Source organism: Emys orbicularis, chromosome 8 (assembly GCF_028017835.1).
Source record: "Emys orbicularis isolate rEmyOrb1 chromosome 8, rEmyOrb1.hap1, whole genome shotgun sequence".
In the NCBI taxonomy this organism is placed as follows: domain Eukaryota; kingdom Metazoa; phylum Chordata; order Testudines; family Emydidae; genus Emys; species Emys orbicularis.
In genome coordinates, this window is record NC_088690.1 from 13,405,903 (window position 1) to 13,421,779 (window position 15,877).

At 40.7% G+C, this 15,877-nt stretch overlaps 1 protein-coding gene across 1 annotated transcript in view; it reads right to left on the reverse strand.

Moving 5' to 3' along the window:
* USP24 (ubiquitin specific peptidase 24) overlaps positions 1–15,877 on the reverse strand; it is a 105,508-nt gene that overhangs the window by 12,763 nt on the left and 76,868 nt on the right. Inside the window, exons 45-59 of the mRNA XM_065409056.1 lie at positions 15,505–15,587; positions 14,450–14,591; positions 13,612–13,731; positions 12,977–13,197; positions 12,082–12,206; positions 11,502–11,643; positions 11,005–11,155; positions 9,786–9,881; positions 8,906–9,009; positions 7,303–7,416; positions 5,362–5,458; positions 2,541–2,657; positions 1,873–1,965; positions 1,430–1,532; positions 314–435 (exon numbers count right to left, since the gene is read on the reverse strand). Coding sequence (XP_065265128.1) covers positions 314–435; positions 1,430–1,532; positions 1,873–1,965; positions 2,541–2,657; positions 5,362–5,458; positions 7,303–7,416; positions 8,906–9,009; positions 9,786–9,881; positions 11,005–11,155; positions 11,502–11,643; positions 12,082–12,206; positions 12,977–13,197; positions 13,612–13,731; positions 14,450–14,591; positions 15,505–15,587 — 1,830 coding nt within the window. The remainder of the gene's footprint in view (positions 1–313; positions 436–1,429; positions 1,533–1,872; positions 1,966–2,540; positions 2,658–5,361; positions 5,459–7,302; positions 7,417–8,905; positions 9,010–9,785; positions 9,882–11,004; positions 11,156–11,501; positions 11,644–12,081; positions 12,207–12,976; positions 13,198–13,611; positions 13,732–14,449; positions 14,592–15,504; positions 15,588–15,877) is intronic.

The window sequence follows — 15,877 nt, forward strand, 5'->3', positions numbered from 1 at the left end:
GTATCCTTCAGGGATGTAATTTTGCTTCCTACTCCACGGTGGCCAGGTCAGTCCACCCCCAATAGCATTCCATAACATTGCTGCTTTCCATCTCTGCTAAACTTGCCTTCAACAAGAATTTGGCTTGCAGCCCACTTATGAGCTATGTTATTGAAATTTTCCAGTGTAAAAAGGCTGAGTTGATATTTTCTGATGTGTGTTCCAAAGGCTAAAATGTTTGTTTTATTTCTCAAGTGTAGTGGTATTTCAAAGAACCAACATAACACCAGCTTTTAAACACACAAGTTGTGGAGACATTTAGCACAATAGCTACCTCCAGTAAGTAAGGCTTCCCCTCAGACAGGAACAACAAGGTTTCCACTTCTTCATGGAGGGACAGAAGTGGACCTGAGGCAGTGATGCTAAGAGGTGGATGCTGTTTAAAGACACCAGGAGCTAAAAGAAAAACAGAACACACAACACACGGATATAACACTGTTCTGCACTTCAAAAACCATCATCATTTCTGTGACAACGTTGGGTTTGCTGCGATCTCTGTTGACAGCAAATAGTTTCCACGAACCTTTATCTCAAGTGCTGCACCACATACAATACGCGTCACCACACAATCACTTGAGCACAGAAAATTAACCATTTATTACGTTGTCAGCATCCTAGTGACAACTTAATAAAGTGCTAAAAGACCACAGCAAACGAGTTTACTTACATACATTAACCTTGGATACTTTTATCTCAAGTTTTAACACAATCACTACCACCACATTCAAGTGTTACAACAGAACTTAGCACCTTTCTAGTACTTTAAAACCTCAACCCCATCGCAGAGTTTGGCAAATTTAACAATTCTGTTCAGTACTGAAACTTTTCTTTCAAATGAGGGAGGGGATGTCTCTAAAGTCCCACTTCAAGCACTGAGGATCCCAACTTTTGTCTTTTTATCCCTTCCACAGCACTTAGTTTAACAGGGGTGTCTTTCCAGCGGCAGATGGCTGGATACTTAACTGCTTATTTAACTTTACCTAAGAATTAAATATCCTTTTGAAAGGGTTGGAAGGGATATGGAAAATGCAAGCAAAGTACAAAGTTGAAAGCTGGTCGTGTCTGGTACATGGTCCAGACTGGATTGACACGGCTTAATTCACTCATGCTGGTAAAACTCTCTTGGACACGTGGATGACAGGGTGCTATGAAAATGATATATTCACACATTCCTAGAGTGCCAGCCATATTTTTAGTTCACCATGGTATTCAAGTATCTCTACATGTACACAAATGAAAAACACGTGGGCTCAGCTGTACCTCACACACACAGTTATTTTCAATGTTCAAGGTAATTTTATTTCCCTCAATGATGACAAAATTAGTTCCCTCCACAAATGTAAGCTCATCTCAGCAAAGTGCCATATAAAAACTGAAAGGTTACTCTTACCCACATTCCTCTGTGAGGAGACATCAGAGTGCAAAACAAGTAGTGCCACAGTATTGTGAAGGAATCCAAACTCCCGCGCTTGTGCTGAACTCCACCTGCGGTTCTGTTTGGCAAAGCATGGAGCAAAATATACATCACTCCCTACTTACATCGGTAGTAACACATTCAAAGCCAAGCATCTATAACTTTTTCCTCTCTGGATACAGTGAAACCTTCCTGTACTACATGCAATAAAAACCCACTCAAACCATCACAGCTACGAAACATCAATTCATTCAGACAAAGGTGGGGTTTAAGCACAGATTTAAAGGAAAATGATAAAATAATCAGAGGAATACGCCTTTTTAAACCTCATGAAAAGTCTGTCCTCTGACTTAAGCACATGAAAAATATGGGAATAGTCGACCTAAGCACACACGACATACATGCCATTTAGGTGTTACCTGGTTATTTTGCCGGTTGGGGCCAAGGAGAAAGTTGATCATATGCCTTAAAGCAGAATGTCGGAGAAGAAGATTGCTAGCCCTTATACCCTGCTGTCAAAAGACAGAATGCAAAGTTACATTGCTGTACAGATACAGAATTACATTTTTTAGGAGCAAAAGTAATTTGCTGTACAGGCTAGACTCTAAATTCCCTACTTACGAAGAAAGTGTTTCTCTATCAATAAGCTACATCTTCACATAGCAAGAGCACTGAATAAAGGATGCTTTATGAAATTCCACTTTAGTGGTCTGTAAGCTTTGTGTGGCTTTAAAACAATTAGAAACCATGCTGTGACATACAGCACCATCCTCTCTGCTATTCAGCTTTCCACCGCAAACCTTTCAGCCTATTTCTTTAAATATTGTCAAATTATTGCATTTAGACTTAAGCAACACAGGCAGGGTTTAACATGTATACATTGCTTGTATTTCTATACTCTTCTGTCCCAATCTAGTGTTCAAAAGCCATGTGCTTTACAGAGATAGGCGTTTTACTCATTTGAATTCTGGAAAGTTCTCATTACCACTGTTTTCTTAAATAGGTTATAGAGTATCCATAACGAGTTCCTTTTCTCATGTCCTTTTAAATTAAAATAATTTGAAAAGCTATTCGTTCATTTAGTTACCTTGTGTACAAAGTTGTTGAACAGGAAAAAGTACTGTGCACAGTTTTTACAGTTCTCGGGAACATCTTTATCCAACAGAGCAAGTAGCACCTCCATTAACTGATGTAGGCTTTTTAACTGTCAAAAAGTAATATTTAAATTAAAGTGGCAATTGACTACTGTATAAATCATTTAAAACACCCCCTATTAAGGTTGAGGACTAGTTAACATCACTGTGTTTATATTCCGATGTACTTATTGTGATGAGAAAAATCGAACCAGGAGGAAACAGTCAAAACCTGCTTTCCCCTTTCAGACAGTAATATTATGTACATTCTGAAAATGAAAGCAAAGTATCAACATTCAGCAGAACTTGCTCAGAGAAATGGAATTTGGCCAGCTTTGTCTCATTGGGCCATTGAGCAGACTTTCCTTATAGGCTTAATTAGACAACTTCCTAAACGGTGGCGCAAAGGGGTAGGAACATCCGCCTCCCCATGAGAGAGTTATCTTAATCCATCACACAGAAGCATTCACTGAAAAAGTCAATATACAAAGTTAGGAAATTAATTTCCGCTGTGAACCGTAGTCTGGCAATTAAGACTAACTTAAAAGCCCATTGGCAACGCATGGAAATATGCTATCAGCACAGAACGGTGATCATATTTTCTCAATTTCTCTTACATCTCAAGGACAATTGCATGAGAGTAGGTCTAAATTAATCTTTCCCACCTGGAAAAAAAAACACTGTTTAGAAGTTACTTCTTGTTTCATATTTTCTTGTGGTTTCTCCCTTGTGGTATTACTAGGGACAGTTGCATGTAAGCAGGAACATTGTGAAAAAGCTCACCTACTGAGGCGCTCTCACCCAAAGTTAATTGCATTTATATTCACTCCAGGGTACTATACTATGGTGATGTCAGAGACTTCTGACGTCTGATAAGGAAGGGGAAGCAGTTGCAGGTAACTCTTCGATTCTGAATGTGTGTGTACCAGTCTTGGTAATATCAAAAGAGAATAAACCAAAACATGACAAAGAATGATTTCCAAACAGTGTTTTTCAATTTTTTTGTGTGGGGTCAGCTTCTCTTTGAAACAACAAACCTGAATGTTATTTATATATTTTTACAGGAAATACTGTGTTTTAACTAAACTTGAGCCCTTAAAATTGATGATTGATTGGCGATCCCTCGATTTCAAGGATGATCTCCATCTCTACCACGGATTTACATATGGGTCCTGAGATGACTCAGGAGTCTGATCCTGGAACGTCAAATCCGCCTGCAGTAGGTACACATTTTGTGGCAGGTCAGAGGCCTGCCTTCCTCCTCTCTCTTTTCAGCTTCGAGGGCAAGGCACTTCTCCTCGAAGTGGGCCACTGTCTGATGGAGGATATGGCGCCAATGGGGTCGGTTGGTAGCTTGCTCTTCCCAGCTTGTGATGTCCACATCAGTTTTCTTAAGCTACGCTTTCAGTGTGGCTTTGTAGCATTTCCTCTGACCACCATGGGATCTCTGACCATGGTGAGCTGAGAGCAGAGGACTTGTTTTGGGAGATGAGAGTCTGGCATCCGCACACAATGTCCAGCCCTGCGAAGCTGGGGCATGAGGATCATTGCTTCCATGCTAGTGACATTGGCTTCAGCGAGGATGCTGGCGTTAGTGCAGCGATCTTGCCACTTGATGCGAAGGATCTTCCGGCAGCATCGTTGGTGGTATCCCTCCAAACCCTTGAGGTACTGTCTATTGGTCACCCAGGTTTCGCATCCATAGAGGAGTGTAGGAACAATAATGGTCTTATAGACCTGGATCTTGGTGACCTGCTGTAGATCACGGTCTGTGAAAACGCATCAGAGCAATTTCCCACTGGATCCTGTGGTGGATCTCACTCTTGATTTTTGCATTTTGAGAAAGTTGGCTACCAATATAGCAAAAGTGCTCAACTCTCTCAAAAGTCTGACTCTCGATGGTGATTTGTGGTGGGTCATGTGCAAGGCCTGAAGCAGGTTGATGGAGCACTTTAGTCTTCTCATTATTCAGTGAGAGTCTAGACTTCGGTAAGCTTGTGCAAGAAAATCCAGTATGGACTAAAGGTCATTCTCAGTGTCTGCGAGAATGACACAATCATCAGCATACTGAAGATCAGTAATGGACGCCCTGAAGACTTTAGACTTTGAGTGGAGACGCTGAAGATTAAAGAGCCACCCATCCATTCTATATTGAATGTCAACTCCATTGGGGAGGTGATCTTTAACGAGGACCAGAATGACTGCTAAATAGATGGAAAACAGGGTTGGGGCAATAACGCATCCTTGCTTAACCCCAGTTCAAAAGGTTCCATCTCAAGGCCATTACAGAGAACTGTGGCAGTCGTCTGATCATGGAGAAGCCTTAGAAACTTAATAAATTTTGGAGGGCAGCCAAATTTGGCCAGCACCTTCCACAGGACTTCACGATTGACAGAGTCAAAGTGAAAGCCATGTACAGGTCCTGATTTTGCTCCCGAGACTTTTCCATCCTCTGTTACCTTAAAATTAAGGTGCATGTCATTCCCCAGCAAACTTAACTGCTATTTACGTACAGCTAGAGGGCTGAGATCCCATGATGTGTACCAGACATTCAAAATATGCAACTTGGGACTCCAAGACTGGGGTACACTGCATTATCGTGGCTAGAGGAAAGGAGCAGGAAGAGATTCAAGAACTGAAGAACGATGGAGAATGAGGTTATTAAAGCCTTCTACTTTGGTCATTAATAGAGGTGCATGGTATTTTCTGGCAATACAGTGCCAGCTATAACATTACAAAAATCAATACACTAATTCAGAATTAAATATCACTGACCTTATCCTGATAAAGCAAGGCACCGTCTAGAGTTTTTTCAAGAATGGTGGCAACAGCGATTCGCACCTCTCTTACACTGCACTCCAGCAGGAAAGTCCTGGAAAATACACAATGAAGCTGAAGGGAGCTTGGGATCAAGCCTTTGGTTTGTCTACGCTACTACTTCATGTTGAAGTTTGGCATTTGGCATGTAAAAGGACAAAAGCTGAGGCGTGCGTTCATGCTTGCTCCTATTGCAATTTCCAATGTTTTCGTTTTTTAGAGCAGTGAACCTGCATTTGATCACTTCAAAAGACCTAACTGAAGTTATAGTACAATTCATAAGAGACATCTATACATATAGCATCAACATTCTTCAATCAGCGCTTTTATACATAGCATACAGTATGGTTGCATAGCAGATTCCTAGCATATGTTCCAGGCCACTCAGAAGTGATTAAATGGGATCTTTCCTCAACTTCTGAGAGCTGGCACACTTTTCCCACCCAGTGGTCTTCACCAATGGATGATCTTATACACGGCACGATTACCATGCAATGTTCTCTAGCAATAAAAAAATCCAAGCAGCAATTTCATAACAGCATAACTACCACCATCACCTCCTCTCCAACATTTTCAATCTTAGATTACACAATAGGTGCCTTGGAAATGCCGAAACACTAGATATTTCCTTTTCTGATCAAGAACAAGCAAACTTACTTCCTGATATGAAATCCAAAATACCCCGAAGCATATAGGTAATTCAGAGAGAACTCTGTTTAAACACTAGTGAGTTTGATGCAGAAAAACAAAAAGCCATTCAAAGTTAGGGGTTCTCTCACAACTAAAGTTACGGAAGGAACGTCAACCTTGAATTTCCTTGCCTCAATTAGTGATTATTATTGCTAGTTAGCTAGAAATACACTACAATGATCAGGTGATTCATGGGAATACAGTAGGATAGCTGAAGAGCTATTCCCTCAAAGTAATTATGATTCATCGTCTAAATATTTAATACAATTAAGAAAATGCTTAAACTTAGATCATGAAGCTTTCTAATACATTGGAATATGTGCTAAAAAGTTAAAAGAGCCTTGGATGCAAAACAAAATTTTCTTGTAATCCCAAAACAAGCCAGTATTAAGTTGTGAGCTCTCCACTCATTTAAACTGTAATAGCTACCGGCAATGGCCTGGATTTATTATGCTCAAAAGAGTTGCTGAAACTTTGGAATAGTGCAAGATAAACCCAACAATCTGCCAGGAGGATTTAATGTAAATGCCTCTAAGAAAGAAATAAACTAGGCTGAAGAGCTTTTGTAAACAACCACTTCATAAAAAGCTGAGAACTGACAAATAACTTGAGAATTCTCAATGAAAGACATTCTGAAATAAGGCCCGACTAGCACATTTCGGGGGACTTTGTTTCTTGAACACAAATGATCTCCCCCTTCTATTAAGTACAATAAAAGCTCTTTGATAACATCCTTCTGAGCAACCTGAACCATTAAATTGCTCATCTAGGGACTTCACTGTAGAGGAGTCAGTGGGTGCATGAACTTATTCAAAGAATATGCTCTAGCTTCTACATCTTTGTAAGAGAAACAAAATTGAGAATACTGCAACGATCTTGGTAAATACATTTAATCATGTTTTCTGTTCCCTTCCTCTTGTAGCATAAACAAGTCAAGAGCTCCACAAACTCTTGTATTTCAAAGCAATCACTAAAACTAGATTATTAAACATTGGTTTCTCCATTTACGTGGATATCACTATTTTATTATATTTATTGGCTTCTTCATGAAAAATTAAGCAATTAGATAATGACAAATACTATTTCAAAACATCTGATTAAGGGATACAGAATATACTGAACAGCTCTTCTACTTTTATTAGTATGTGCCAAACCACACCTTTCAGAAATGTAACTTATATTGACTTGAGAGAGGAGATTGGTACTTACTTTACAAGCTCTCGTCCCTCTGATCCAACCAAATATTCAACTAGCCACTGACAAGCATCAAAACTTTTAGAAAGCAATGCATCAATGGTGGCAATCCATTCTTCCGTATCAATCCTTTAATGAAGCAGAGACAGAAGGATAAGCAAAACAGCAGAATTTCATATCTGACTTTTTCGTGTCTGATAATCAATATCTTGTGTTTCTAGAGCAGGGGTGGGCAAACATTTTGGCCCGAGGGCCACATCTGAGTGGGGAAATTGCATGCAGGACCATGACTGTAGGGCTGGGGCAGGGGGTTGGGGTGCGGGAGGGAGTGGGTGTGGTGTGCAGGAAGGGGCTCAGGGCAATGGGTTTGGGCAGAGGAGGAGTGCAGGGTGTATGAGGGGGCTCAGGAAAGGGGGTTGAGTGCAGGAGAGGGTGCGGGATGGGGCTCATGGCAGGGGTGCAGGGAGGAGTGTGGGAGGGGGCTCAGGGCAGGGGGTTGGGGTGCAGGCTCCCTGCCTGCCCTGGCCCCGCGCCGCTCCCGGAAGCGGCCGGCACCACGTCCCTGCAGCCCCTGGAGGAGGGGAGCAGAGGACTCTGTGCGCTGCCCTCGCCTGTGGGTACCTTACCCGAAGCTCCCATTGGTTCCCCGTGGCCAATGGGAGCTTCAGGGGAAGTACCCACAGGCGAGGGCAGCATGCAGAGCCCTCCGCCCCCAGAGACGTGGTGCTCGACCGCTGCCAGGAGCGGCGCGGGGCCCGTGGCGCCACGGGGGTGGCAATCCCGCGGGCTGGATCCAAAGCCCTGACAGGCCAGATCCAGCCCACGGGCCATAGTTTGCCCACCCCTGTTCTAGAGGTAGTTATCGTTCTGCTGTGCAGCTTTCAGGGCAGCAGGACCCGACTGGTCAATCAAAGGGGAGTGGTTTGACTCCTTTTTCTGGGGAGCTACTGCTTCCACCACTGAAAAAGATCTTAAGAATTTAACAAGATACAGTAACTCAGACCCTCTTCTCTTTGTTTCACCAATCTACAGCGTATAAAGGACCCATGTCTTGATTTGAATTGAAAACATGTTGGATAGCACAGGACAAAATAGCGAGACACTTAGGAAAAAAATCATCCATCACATTTTACTGTCTCAAATCCAGCCTAGCCATTCCTGCACTGAGATCCAAAAAGTGGCTTAACATTATTCATAAACTCTGCAATATTCAGGAAAAGTAAGTATTTATTTAAAACTAAATTTACTTGTGCTCATAAAATACCAGGATTTAGAGTTTTTATTTCTCAATTCAGAATACACGCTAATTAAAGTGTTGACCATTTTACTTGTATTTAAATCCTTTCTACCCCCACAGTGATGTTATGGGTGACACCCACAGAAATGGACAACTGCAGTAGAAAGAAGTTGTCAAGTTTCCCTCCCTGGGTTTTTTGTGTGTTGGGCAAATTCCATTTGTATTTGGAATCCCACAGCTGGAGAGTATTGCTGTGCTGGTGAATATCAACAGGATTTGTGGAGTCAAGAGGTTTAAATGCAATAATTCAAAAAGTTACAGGATTTACAAGCCAGCAAGTCTCATCGGGTATGCCCATAGAGCACTAAAATGAATCCTTACCTGAGTTTTTTCTTGGTTCGTAAATAGGTTTGGAAGAGGAACTGGACTGCTAGCTGTAAGCTCACCTTTGCCATACATGGGTAATAGGGGTGTTTTAGCTTAGTCTGAAAGAAATAACACATTCACTCCAGTCCAGTAGTACCACTTTTCTGTTCATATTTGTAAAGAATCAGTAAACATAGCAAAATACTCGGTTTTTAAAGTTTTGCTTCCTTTGGAGGCACATTGGCAGGCCCCAAATTTTACCTACACTGAAATGAAGACTCTCCAGCTCAGAATACAAGAGCAACCTAAAACTAGGGCTATACCTTTGCTAAAGTATGAACTAGCTTGCTGAAAAACCCACCCGACCCAGGATGCTGGTTTGTTTACTGTTCCATTACTGTGAGTAGACAGGACTGTATGAGCTCTAGGACTCTGGAGTGCATCTATGGGAGCTGCTAGGCTTGTAAATAATGTCCCTTTAAAGTTGGAAGCATTGTTTTACAGAAAGCTCCAAGAACTAGAAAAAGAATGATACCAAGGTGACTAATATCAATTGTGATCCACCCTTCATAAAGAAAGGGAATGCTAACCAGCCAGAGCTTAGCAACTTGCATCCCTGTCATACAATTTTTTAATTACGGAAATTTAAATCATACTTTTGTACATTTTACTGCAGCCTGATGACAACTGTTTCCATGATCAGGAACAGGAAGATAGCATCAGCTTTTAACTAGATGCTGTCACTAGGAAATGTAATTGGAGATATTGAATAGTTTAAACAAGAATTCCATTAATCCACCCAGCTATTTTTCTTCTGACTGGGGCCCAAACAACCTTATGTATGCCCCTCTTGTCCAATATTATAGCACCCAAGGATTAAAATCTTGCTACTTACAGCATTCAGAGAAGCTAACGACAGAACAAAACTGAAATAGTCACTACTGTACACATCTCTATTCTTCATAAATTTCAGATTTTCATCTCTCACCATCTGTAAAGGAAAAGTGGTTATTGTTAGTAATGAACGGCAAGAAACCATTACATCCTCCCAGGTTACAGTGCTCACATTAACATTCCAATCCTACCTACTCCGGAGGGATTGGCAGTGTTTGGCACATGGTCATGCCACTAAGTTATTTGTGCTCCGAGCTCACTGTATTGCTTTGGGGAAGTTAGTACGGAGAGATTTCCATAAAGGCAATTATTTTCTCCCAAAATATGGTAAGTATCACACTGGGCAGAGGGAGAATAATTTACCCACTTGCCCAGCAAACGATCGCTTGTGGTTTTGTTTGTCTTTAGGAATGTTACAAGACTATGTGCCAAGAACATGAAAGCTTAGGATCACTAACGTGCTACACAAGTTATTGGAACATAAAATTAGCAGGTTCAACAAAGAGTCACAATAACAGTCATGCATGCAGAGTTCCCCCCAAGCAAGTTTAAAACAAATTCTGTTTTCTGTGACTACATGTTTTAAACGCCATGCTGCACTGTAAATCCTCCTGTACGCCACTGCTTAAACTGTCACCAATTCTCCCTCCATTGGCTTCCGATCTTACCAAGCCAACTTCAAAGCCCTCATAGGCAGAGGTAACATTTGTATGTCTGAGCTGGTCTCCTTCTCTTTGTTTTAGTTTCTCCCATCCTCCTCACCTTACTGTTCTCACACTTTGCTCCAAAAATAAGGACAGCTAGCTAGAATTCCTGTTTATCTGCCAAATATCTTCTCTGTTCTTCTTCACACTCACTTCAAGGACTTCATCCTTTCTGCTCTCAATCATCTCTTCTCTCCCCCTTATATACATGGATTTTAATGTTCATTTAGATTGTTTTAAACTAAAAATTCTTCAAGGCAGGGAATCTGTCAATCAATGTTTTTGAATGCTATGGTATAAAAGTACCGTGCCGTAGAATTAGTTATTAACATTGGATTGACGGCTATAGGAATGAGTCAAACAGTCCTGAAACATTTTCCACCTTTAATCTAGTTTTGTTTTCAACAAATCTATTTCTACATTAAGGTCAGCTTCAAAATAATGTATTTCACCTGCTATGCCTAATAAATTAATTGACAGAAGCAGCATTCAGTCCCTATTTTTGGAGTTCTTTACCTGATATATTCGTACAGGCATTTTCTCTACAAAGAGTCCTTTCTTCTCTCCTTTTCTGACCAGCTTAGTCAAGATGGAGAGCCGGTCACTGTTGGGTCTGTGTGGTCGAGGTGATGACTGGGGTGAAATTTCTGGAGAAGATGGAGCAGATCTAAGAGACAGACAAGTTTAATGCTGATAATTGAATCCTGAGATAATCTTGCAAGGCAATTTTCAATATACCAACAGGAAAATGTCAACTTAATGAAGTGTTTTGATCCTTATCTCCATATATTTTTGGAGGCTGTTGGAGTCAGTGTCAGACCTCTCACTACAACAGTGGTGGGAGCATGAAAGTTACTCATGGAAGCAATAAAAAAGTACTCATTAAGAGCCTTAAAAAAATAGGGCAGACAGCATGCTCCTTTGGGGGACAGGAATTATCCTATTCTTAGTTTTGTCTATGGTATCTAGATATCATGGAATCAGAAATGCCTCAGATAGGAGGATAAACTTACAGCGAGAGATCCTCAGCTTCTTGCCGTACAACGCTGACTCGACTTTTCTTTGGTAAGACTGGAGAGTTCTGATCCGAGACTCTCTGGTAAAACAGCATGTAGGCATTCCAGTACCGCCGACGCACGTCGGGATAAGGGTTAGCTTTAAAGAAAAATGAGGTTCAAGTCAGTCTTTGTAGGTATAACTAGCCTTACAATCCCTACAAGGGAAACATAAAATTCAATAGACAATTAATGCAAAAAGTAAGCTATATAAAGTAATTTTAACCATTTTAATCCCAGTCTACTCTGAGGGAAGTGAGCACATAAGGCGTGGGGCTACAGGGAATTTGGTTCAATAAGTATTATTCAACCCTCTCTCAATAAGCAGTGAAAGCATTCCTCAGTAATGTGGAAAACTTTATGAAAAGTTGCTTAGGAAGGTTTCCTAGTCAAATGTAACTGAAGACATTCTAATTCTAGTCACTCTGAGTCAAAGTGTTAATCCTAATATGTCTGATAAAATTTACTTTATTCTAACTCTGCAGTGAATTAGTATGAAACAAAGCCGTTATTCATTAAGCCTGTACTTATTACTTACACTGATCATATACTTTTGGTCTATACTCTCCACCAAAACATTCATATTCCAAGGTTTCATCAGTTAACTCAAATTCTTCAACAACCGTGTCATTGAATTTATACCATTTTCCTTTTCCACATCCCCTATGGTCAAACACAACAGAAAAGGTGAAAGAAGTTACAAGATAGGTTTGAGTGCCTTAAATTAAAAAAAATTCTCTAGCAATGAAATTCCTGAGATTGGGTCTGCTTTGATGGTGAACAAGAAGGGCTTAAAACAATTCTTAAAGTTACAAAAATCACTTTAATGAAAAGGTGTGATTTAAAAATCAAAAGCATGAAACATGTCATCTAATGTTCAGACATCACTGAAAGCCCCAATCTTGCAAGCCTGCATGGAACCCTAATGGGTATGTCTACACTGCATCTCAGAAAGAGCCTTCCAGCTTGGTTAGACAGACTTCTGATAGCAGGACTCACCGTAGCACACTAAAAATAGCTGTATAGACCTTGCCACCTGGGCTGGAGATCAGGCTCTCAAGCCCCCTGCCCCTCCCCACCCAGGCTTGAGAGTCCCAGCTGTAATGTCAAAGCAATGTCTACACAACTATTTTTAGCACACTAGCATAAGTCTGTCTACCCTGGCCAGACGGCTTGCGCCCAGATGCAGTGTAGACACACCCAATGACATTAACTGGGGTAGCTTACAGGATTGGACCTTAGTTCACACTAGATTTTCAACTTTTTCCAGAAGCGCTTACGTTTTTTCAGTAGCTCGTGTCTTTGTTGGTAGCTTTAAAGGACTCACTACGTTTAACAAGGAACCTGGGATGTTCCTTTTAAAACAAGTCATCTTCAGACCCAGTTGCTTTGGTCCTAACCCACTAACGTGTGTGATCATTGTCATTTGTTACCTCCTGTCCTTTATAAAGGAATAATAGTGCCCTGCATGCGCTTGGCCACTGTGCACAATCACACCAACAAGCTCGTAGTTTTCTGTAGGGGCAACTTTTTTTCGTGGGGATCCTCCACCTCCTTGATCTGTATTTCTTCCATTGTCACCAACTTCTGAAGAGGAATCTTGTCGAGCCATTCCTGAAACTGTGTAGGGTTCCATGTTCAACATCCAGGGAAACTGTTCAAAAGCAAACATCTTGGATTAAACTAAGACACCATCTGGTATGTTACCAGCTTGCTGTCGTCGTATAAAAACACAAAGACTTACTCATAAATGCCTTATACACTGGAAATAGCTAATGAAAGTGCTGTGCTTTCACCTTTTATCCGCACAATGTATAAGTTAGCCAGCATTTCTTTAAGAAGCAGGTTTTTGCTCTTGCTTTCCAGGCCATAAAGGACTTGGGAGTAAAGTGGAAACAACAGACTCAGCCCTTGAAAGGCTCCACAGGGAGCTACAAACATTATCACTGCAGAGAAGATCACTGTACAATGGTCTCTGAAAAAAATGCTTTTTTTTGAGGAAGGGGATGAAGGGAAAAATGGGAATTCAAGAGGAGCCGCGGGGGAGAATATAGAGCAGTTCTCTTACCCTTATCTGTTCATCATATTTAATGGAGCGGCCACTCTCCCAATCAAATCCAAATCTCATCAGGTGGATCACCAAAACACTGGGCAGAGCTTTAATGCAGGTGCGCTTCACTGTAGTTCTCTTAAAGAGAGAAGAAAGTCACCTGTCTAGATATTCATTATAAAACATTGTACAATTCCTGTCTAGTCTAAATGATTTTTTAAAGAATAATGTCCCAAAATTGTACACACAGTGCCAGATGAAAGTAAGAAACACACACAAGCAATGAGCGATGTGTACAGAACCCACGCAGACTGGGTTATTTACACCTTTAGAAAAAACATCTTATACTATCCAGTCGCTCATCTGAGTGTTCGTGATATACAAAACTCAAGTCATAGGGGATGGAACTTGATGTTTGGTTAGGGCTATAGATTTGGATTTAATCTTGTGATCATGAATGAAAGATACTGTTCCCTCATATGCCATATGAAGTCTTTCTTCCTACATCCACGTAGAAAACAAGGAAATACTAAGGCTATGGCTACACTTCACTTATGTCGGTAAAACTTTTGTTGGTCAGGGGTGTGAAAAACACAAACACCCTGCCCAACAAAAGTTGAAATGGCAAAAAGCACCGGTGTGGACAATGCTGAGTCAGCATGAGACACTCTCCCGCCACCGAAGCTACCACCCCTCATTGGGGGTGGTTTTATTTTGTCGGCAGGAGAGTTCTCTCCTGGTGACAAAGAGCAGCTACCCTGCTTACCTTACAGCGGCAAGATTTTAGCGGCACAGTGTACACACAGAGCCTAAGTCATAGTGTGTATTTTAATCTCTCCTCACAAAAGTAAAATACCTTTTCTTTGCATTTCTCACAGTAGTATGCGTTACTTCCCTCCAGAACTTCTCCTCTAACAAATTGATCCAATGAAATTTCCAGACTTTGACATGAAGTGACTCCTAGATTGAGCGCCATGAAGGCTTCTTCGCGCTCGTACCTAGATTCAAGAGGGGGGAAAAAAACATTAAAATATTAGAGAACGAAGCAAAACATATCTAACTTAGACATGTCCTCCTAGGTAGAATCTTCAATTGTTAGAGCAAAGGCTGTAAATCAAGAAATATGTGCTTTATTCCCAGCTCTGCTACTGGCTTGCTAAGTGATCACAGACAAGTAATAATCTGCTTATCAGTTTTCATAAAGATAAATAGCCACTTCTGGAAAGTATAACTCATATAAAGAGGATCAACTCTCAAAGTAGTTACAATTTCTGGTCAGAGCTTTCTTCACTTTTGTTGAGATTTCAGCTGCTGATTAGGATTAATTTTCTTACACCTACCTGACTTTACAAGAGAACCATGATTTAGAATTATTTTCTATTTGATCTGTTATAAGTGGCCATCAACTGGTTACAGGGTTCCTGCTCTCATTTTCAGCTTCTATTTCGGAGCCACTAATTAGAAAAAAAATGTGATGACCAATATAAGGAATTATGAAAGCCTTAGAATTTTAGCTTGGGAATGCTAGATTTTTCCTATAATAGACAAGGTGCTGGAAGCGTTTTAGTCACCAGCTGTTTACAAAGTACCATTTTGCTCTATTTTTTAAAACTGGAGACATCACATGGTACTGTACAACTAGGTGAGAAGGTTCCAAATTTGCTCACGTAACATTAATATATGAGCAATTTTAAACAGGATGGAAAAGTGGTCCTGAATTCTGAGCCAGTAGGACACAGGCATAGGAAATTATGTTGTACAGGGCAAGCGGTCAGTGAATATTAAAGGGATTTGCAATACTAAGATTACAATAGAGTTGAAAAAGTTTATTCCTCCTCCCACATCTGTTACTTTAAGAAGCAGAAGTAAACTCCATGATGTAGGGACGCCTCACACCACCTAGTTACTTACCTGTGAGGACAGTCCTTACAGATCTTCTGATCTGAGTAGATACCCTGAAAAGTATTCTTAAATATTTGGTCTCGTCCTATTTTCTGTTGAAGATAGAAAGTTAAAGTATCAGTTGGATATTTTTGTAATGTACAAAGAGCAGCATCCTGAATTTAGTCCGTTGTTTTATCTATTACATAAAATACCCTGTGCTAATGCAATGTTAAGGTCACAAATACAAAAGCAGAAACTGCAGAAGTTAACTCATCACAATGTTAACTTACTCACACCGTGTAAAGAGTACTTCATATATACACCCCCCACTTGATTTTTAGTGTTTCATACAAGCTATATCACCAAGATGCATCTCCTCAAAAATTTGAAAAGCAAGTCT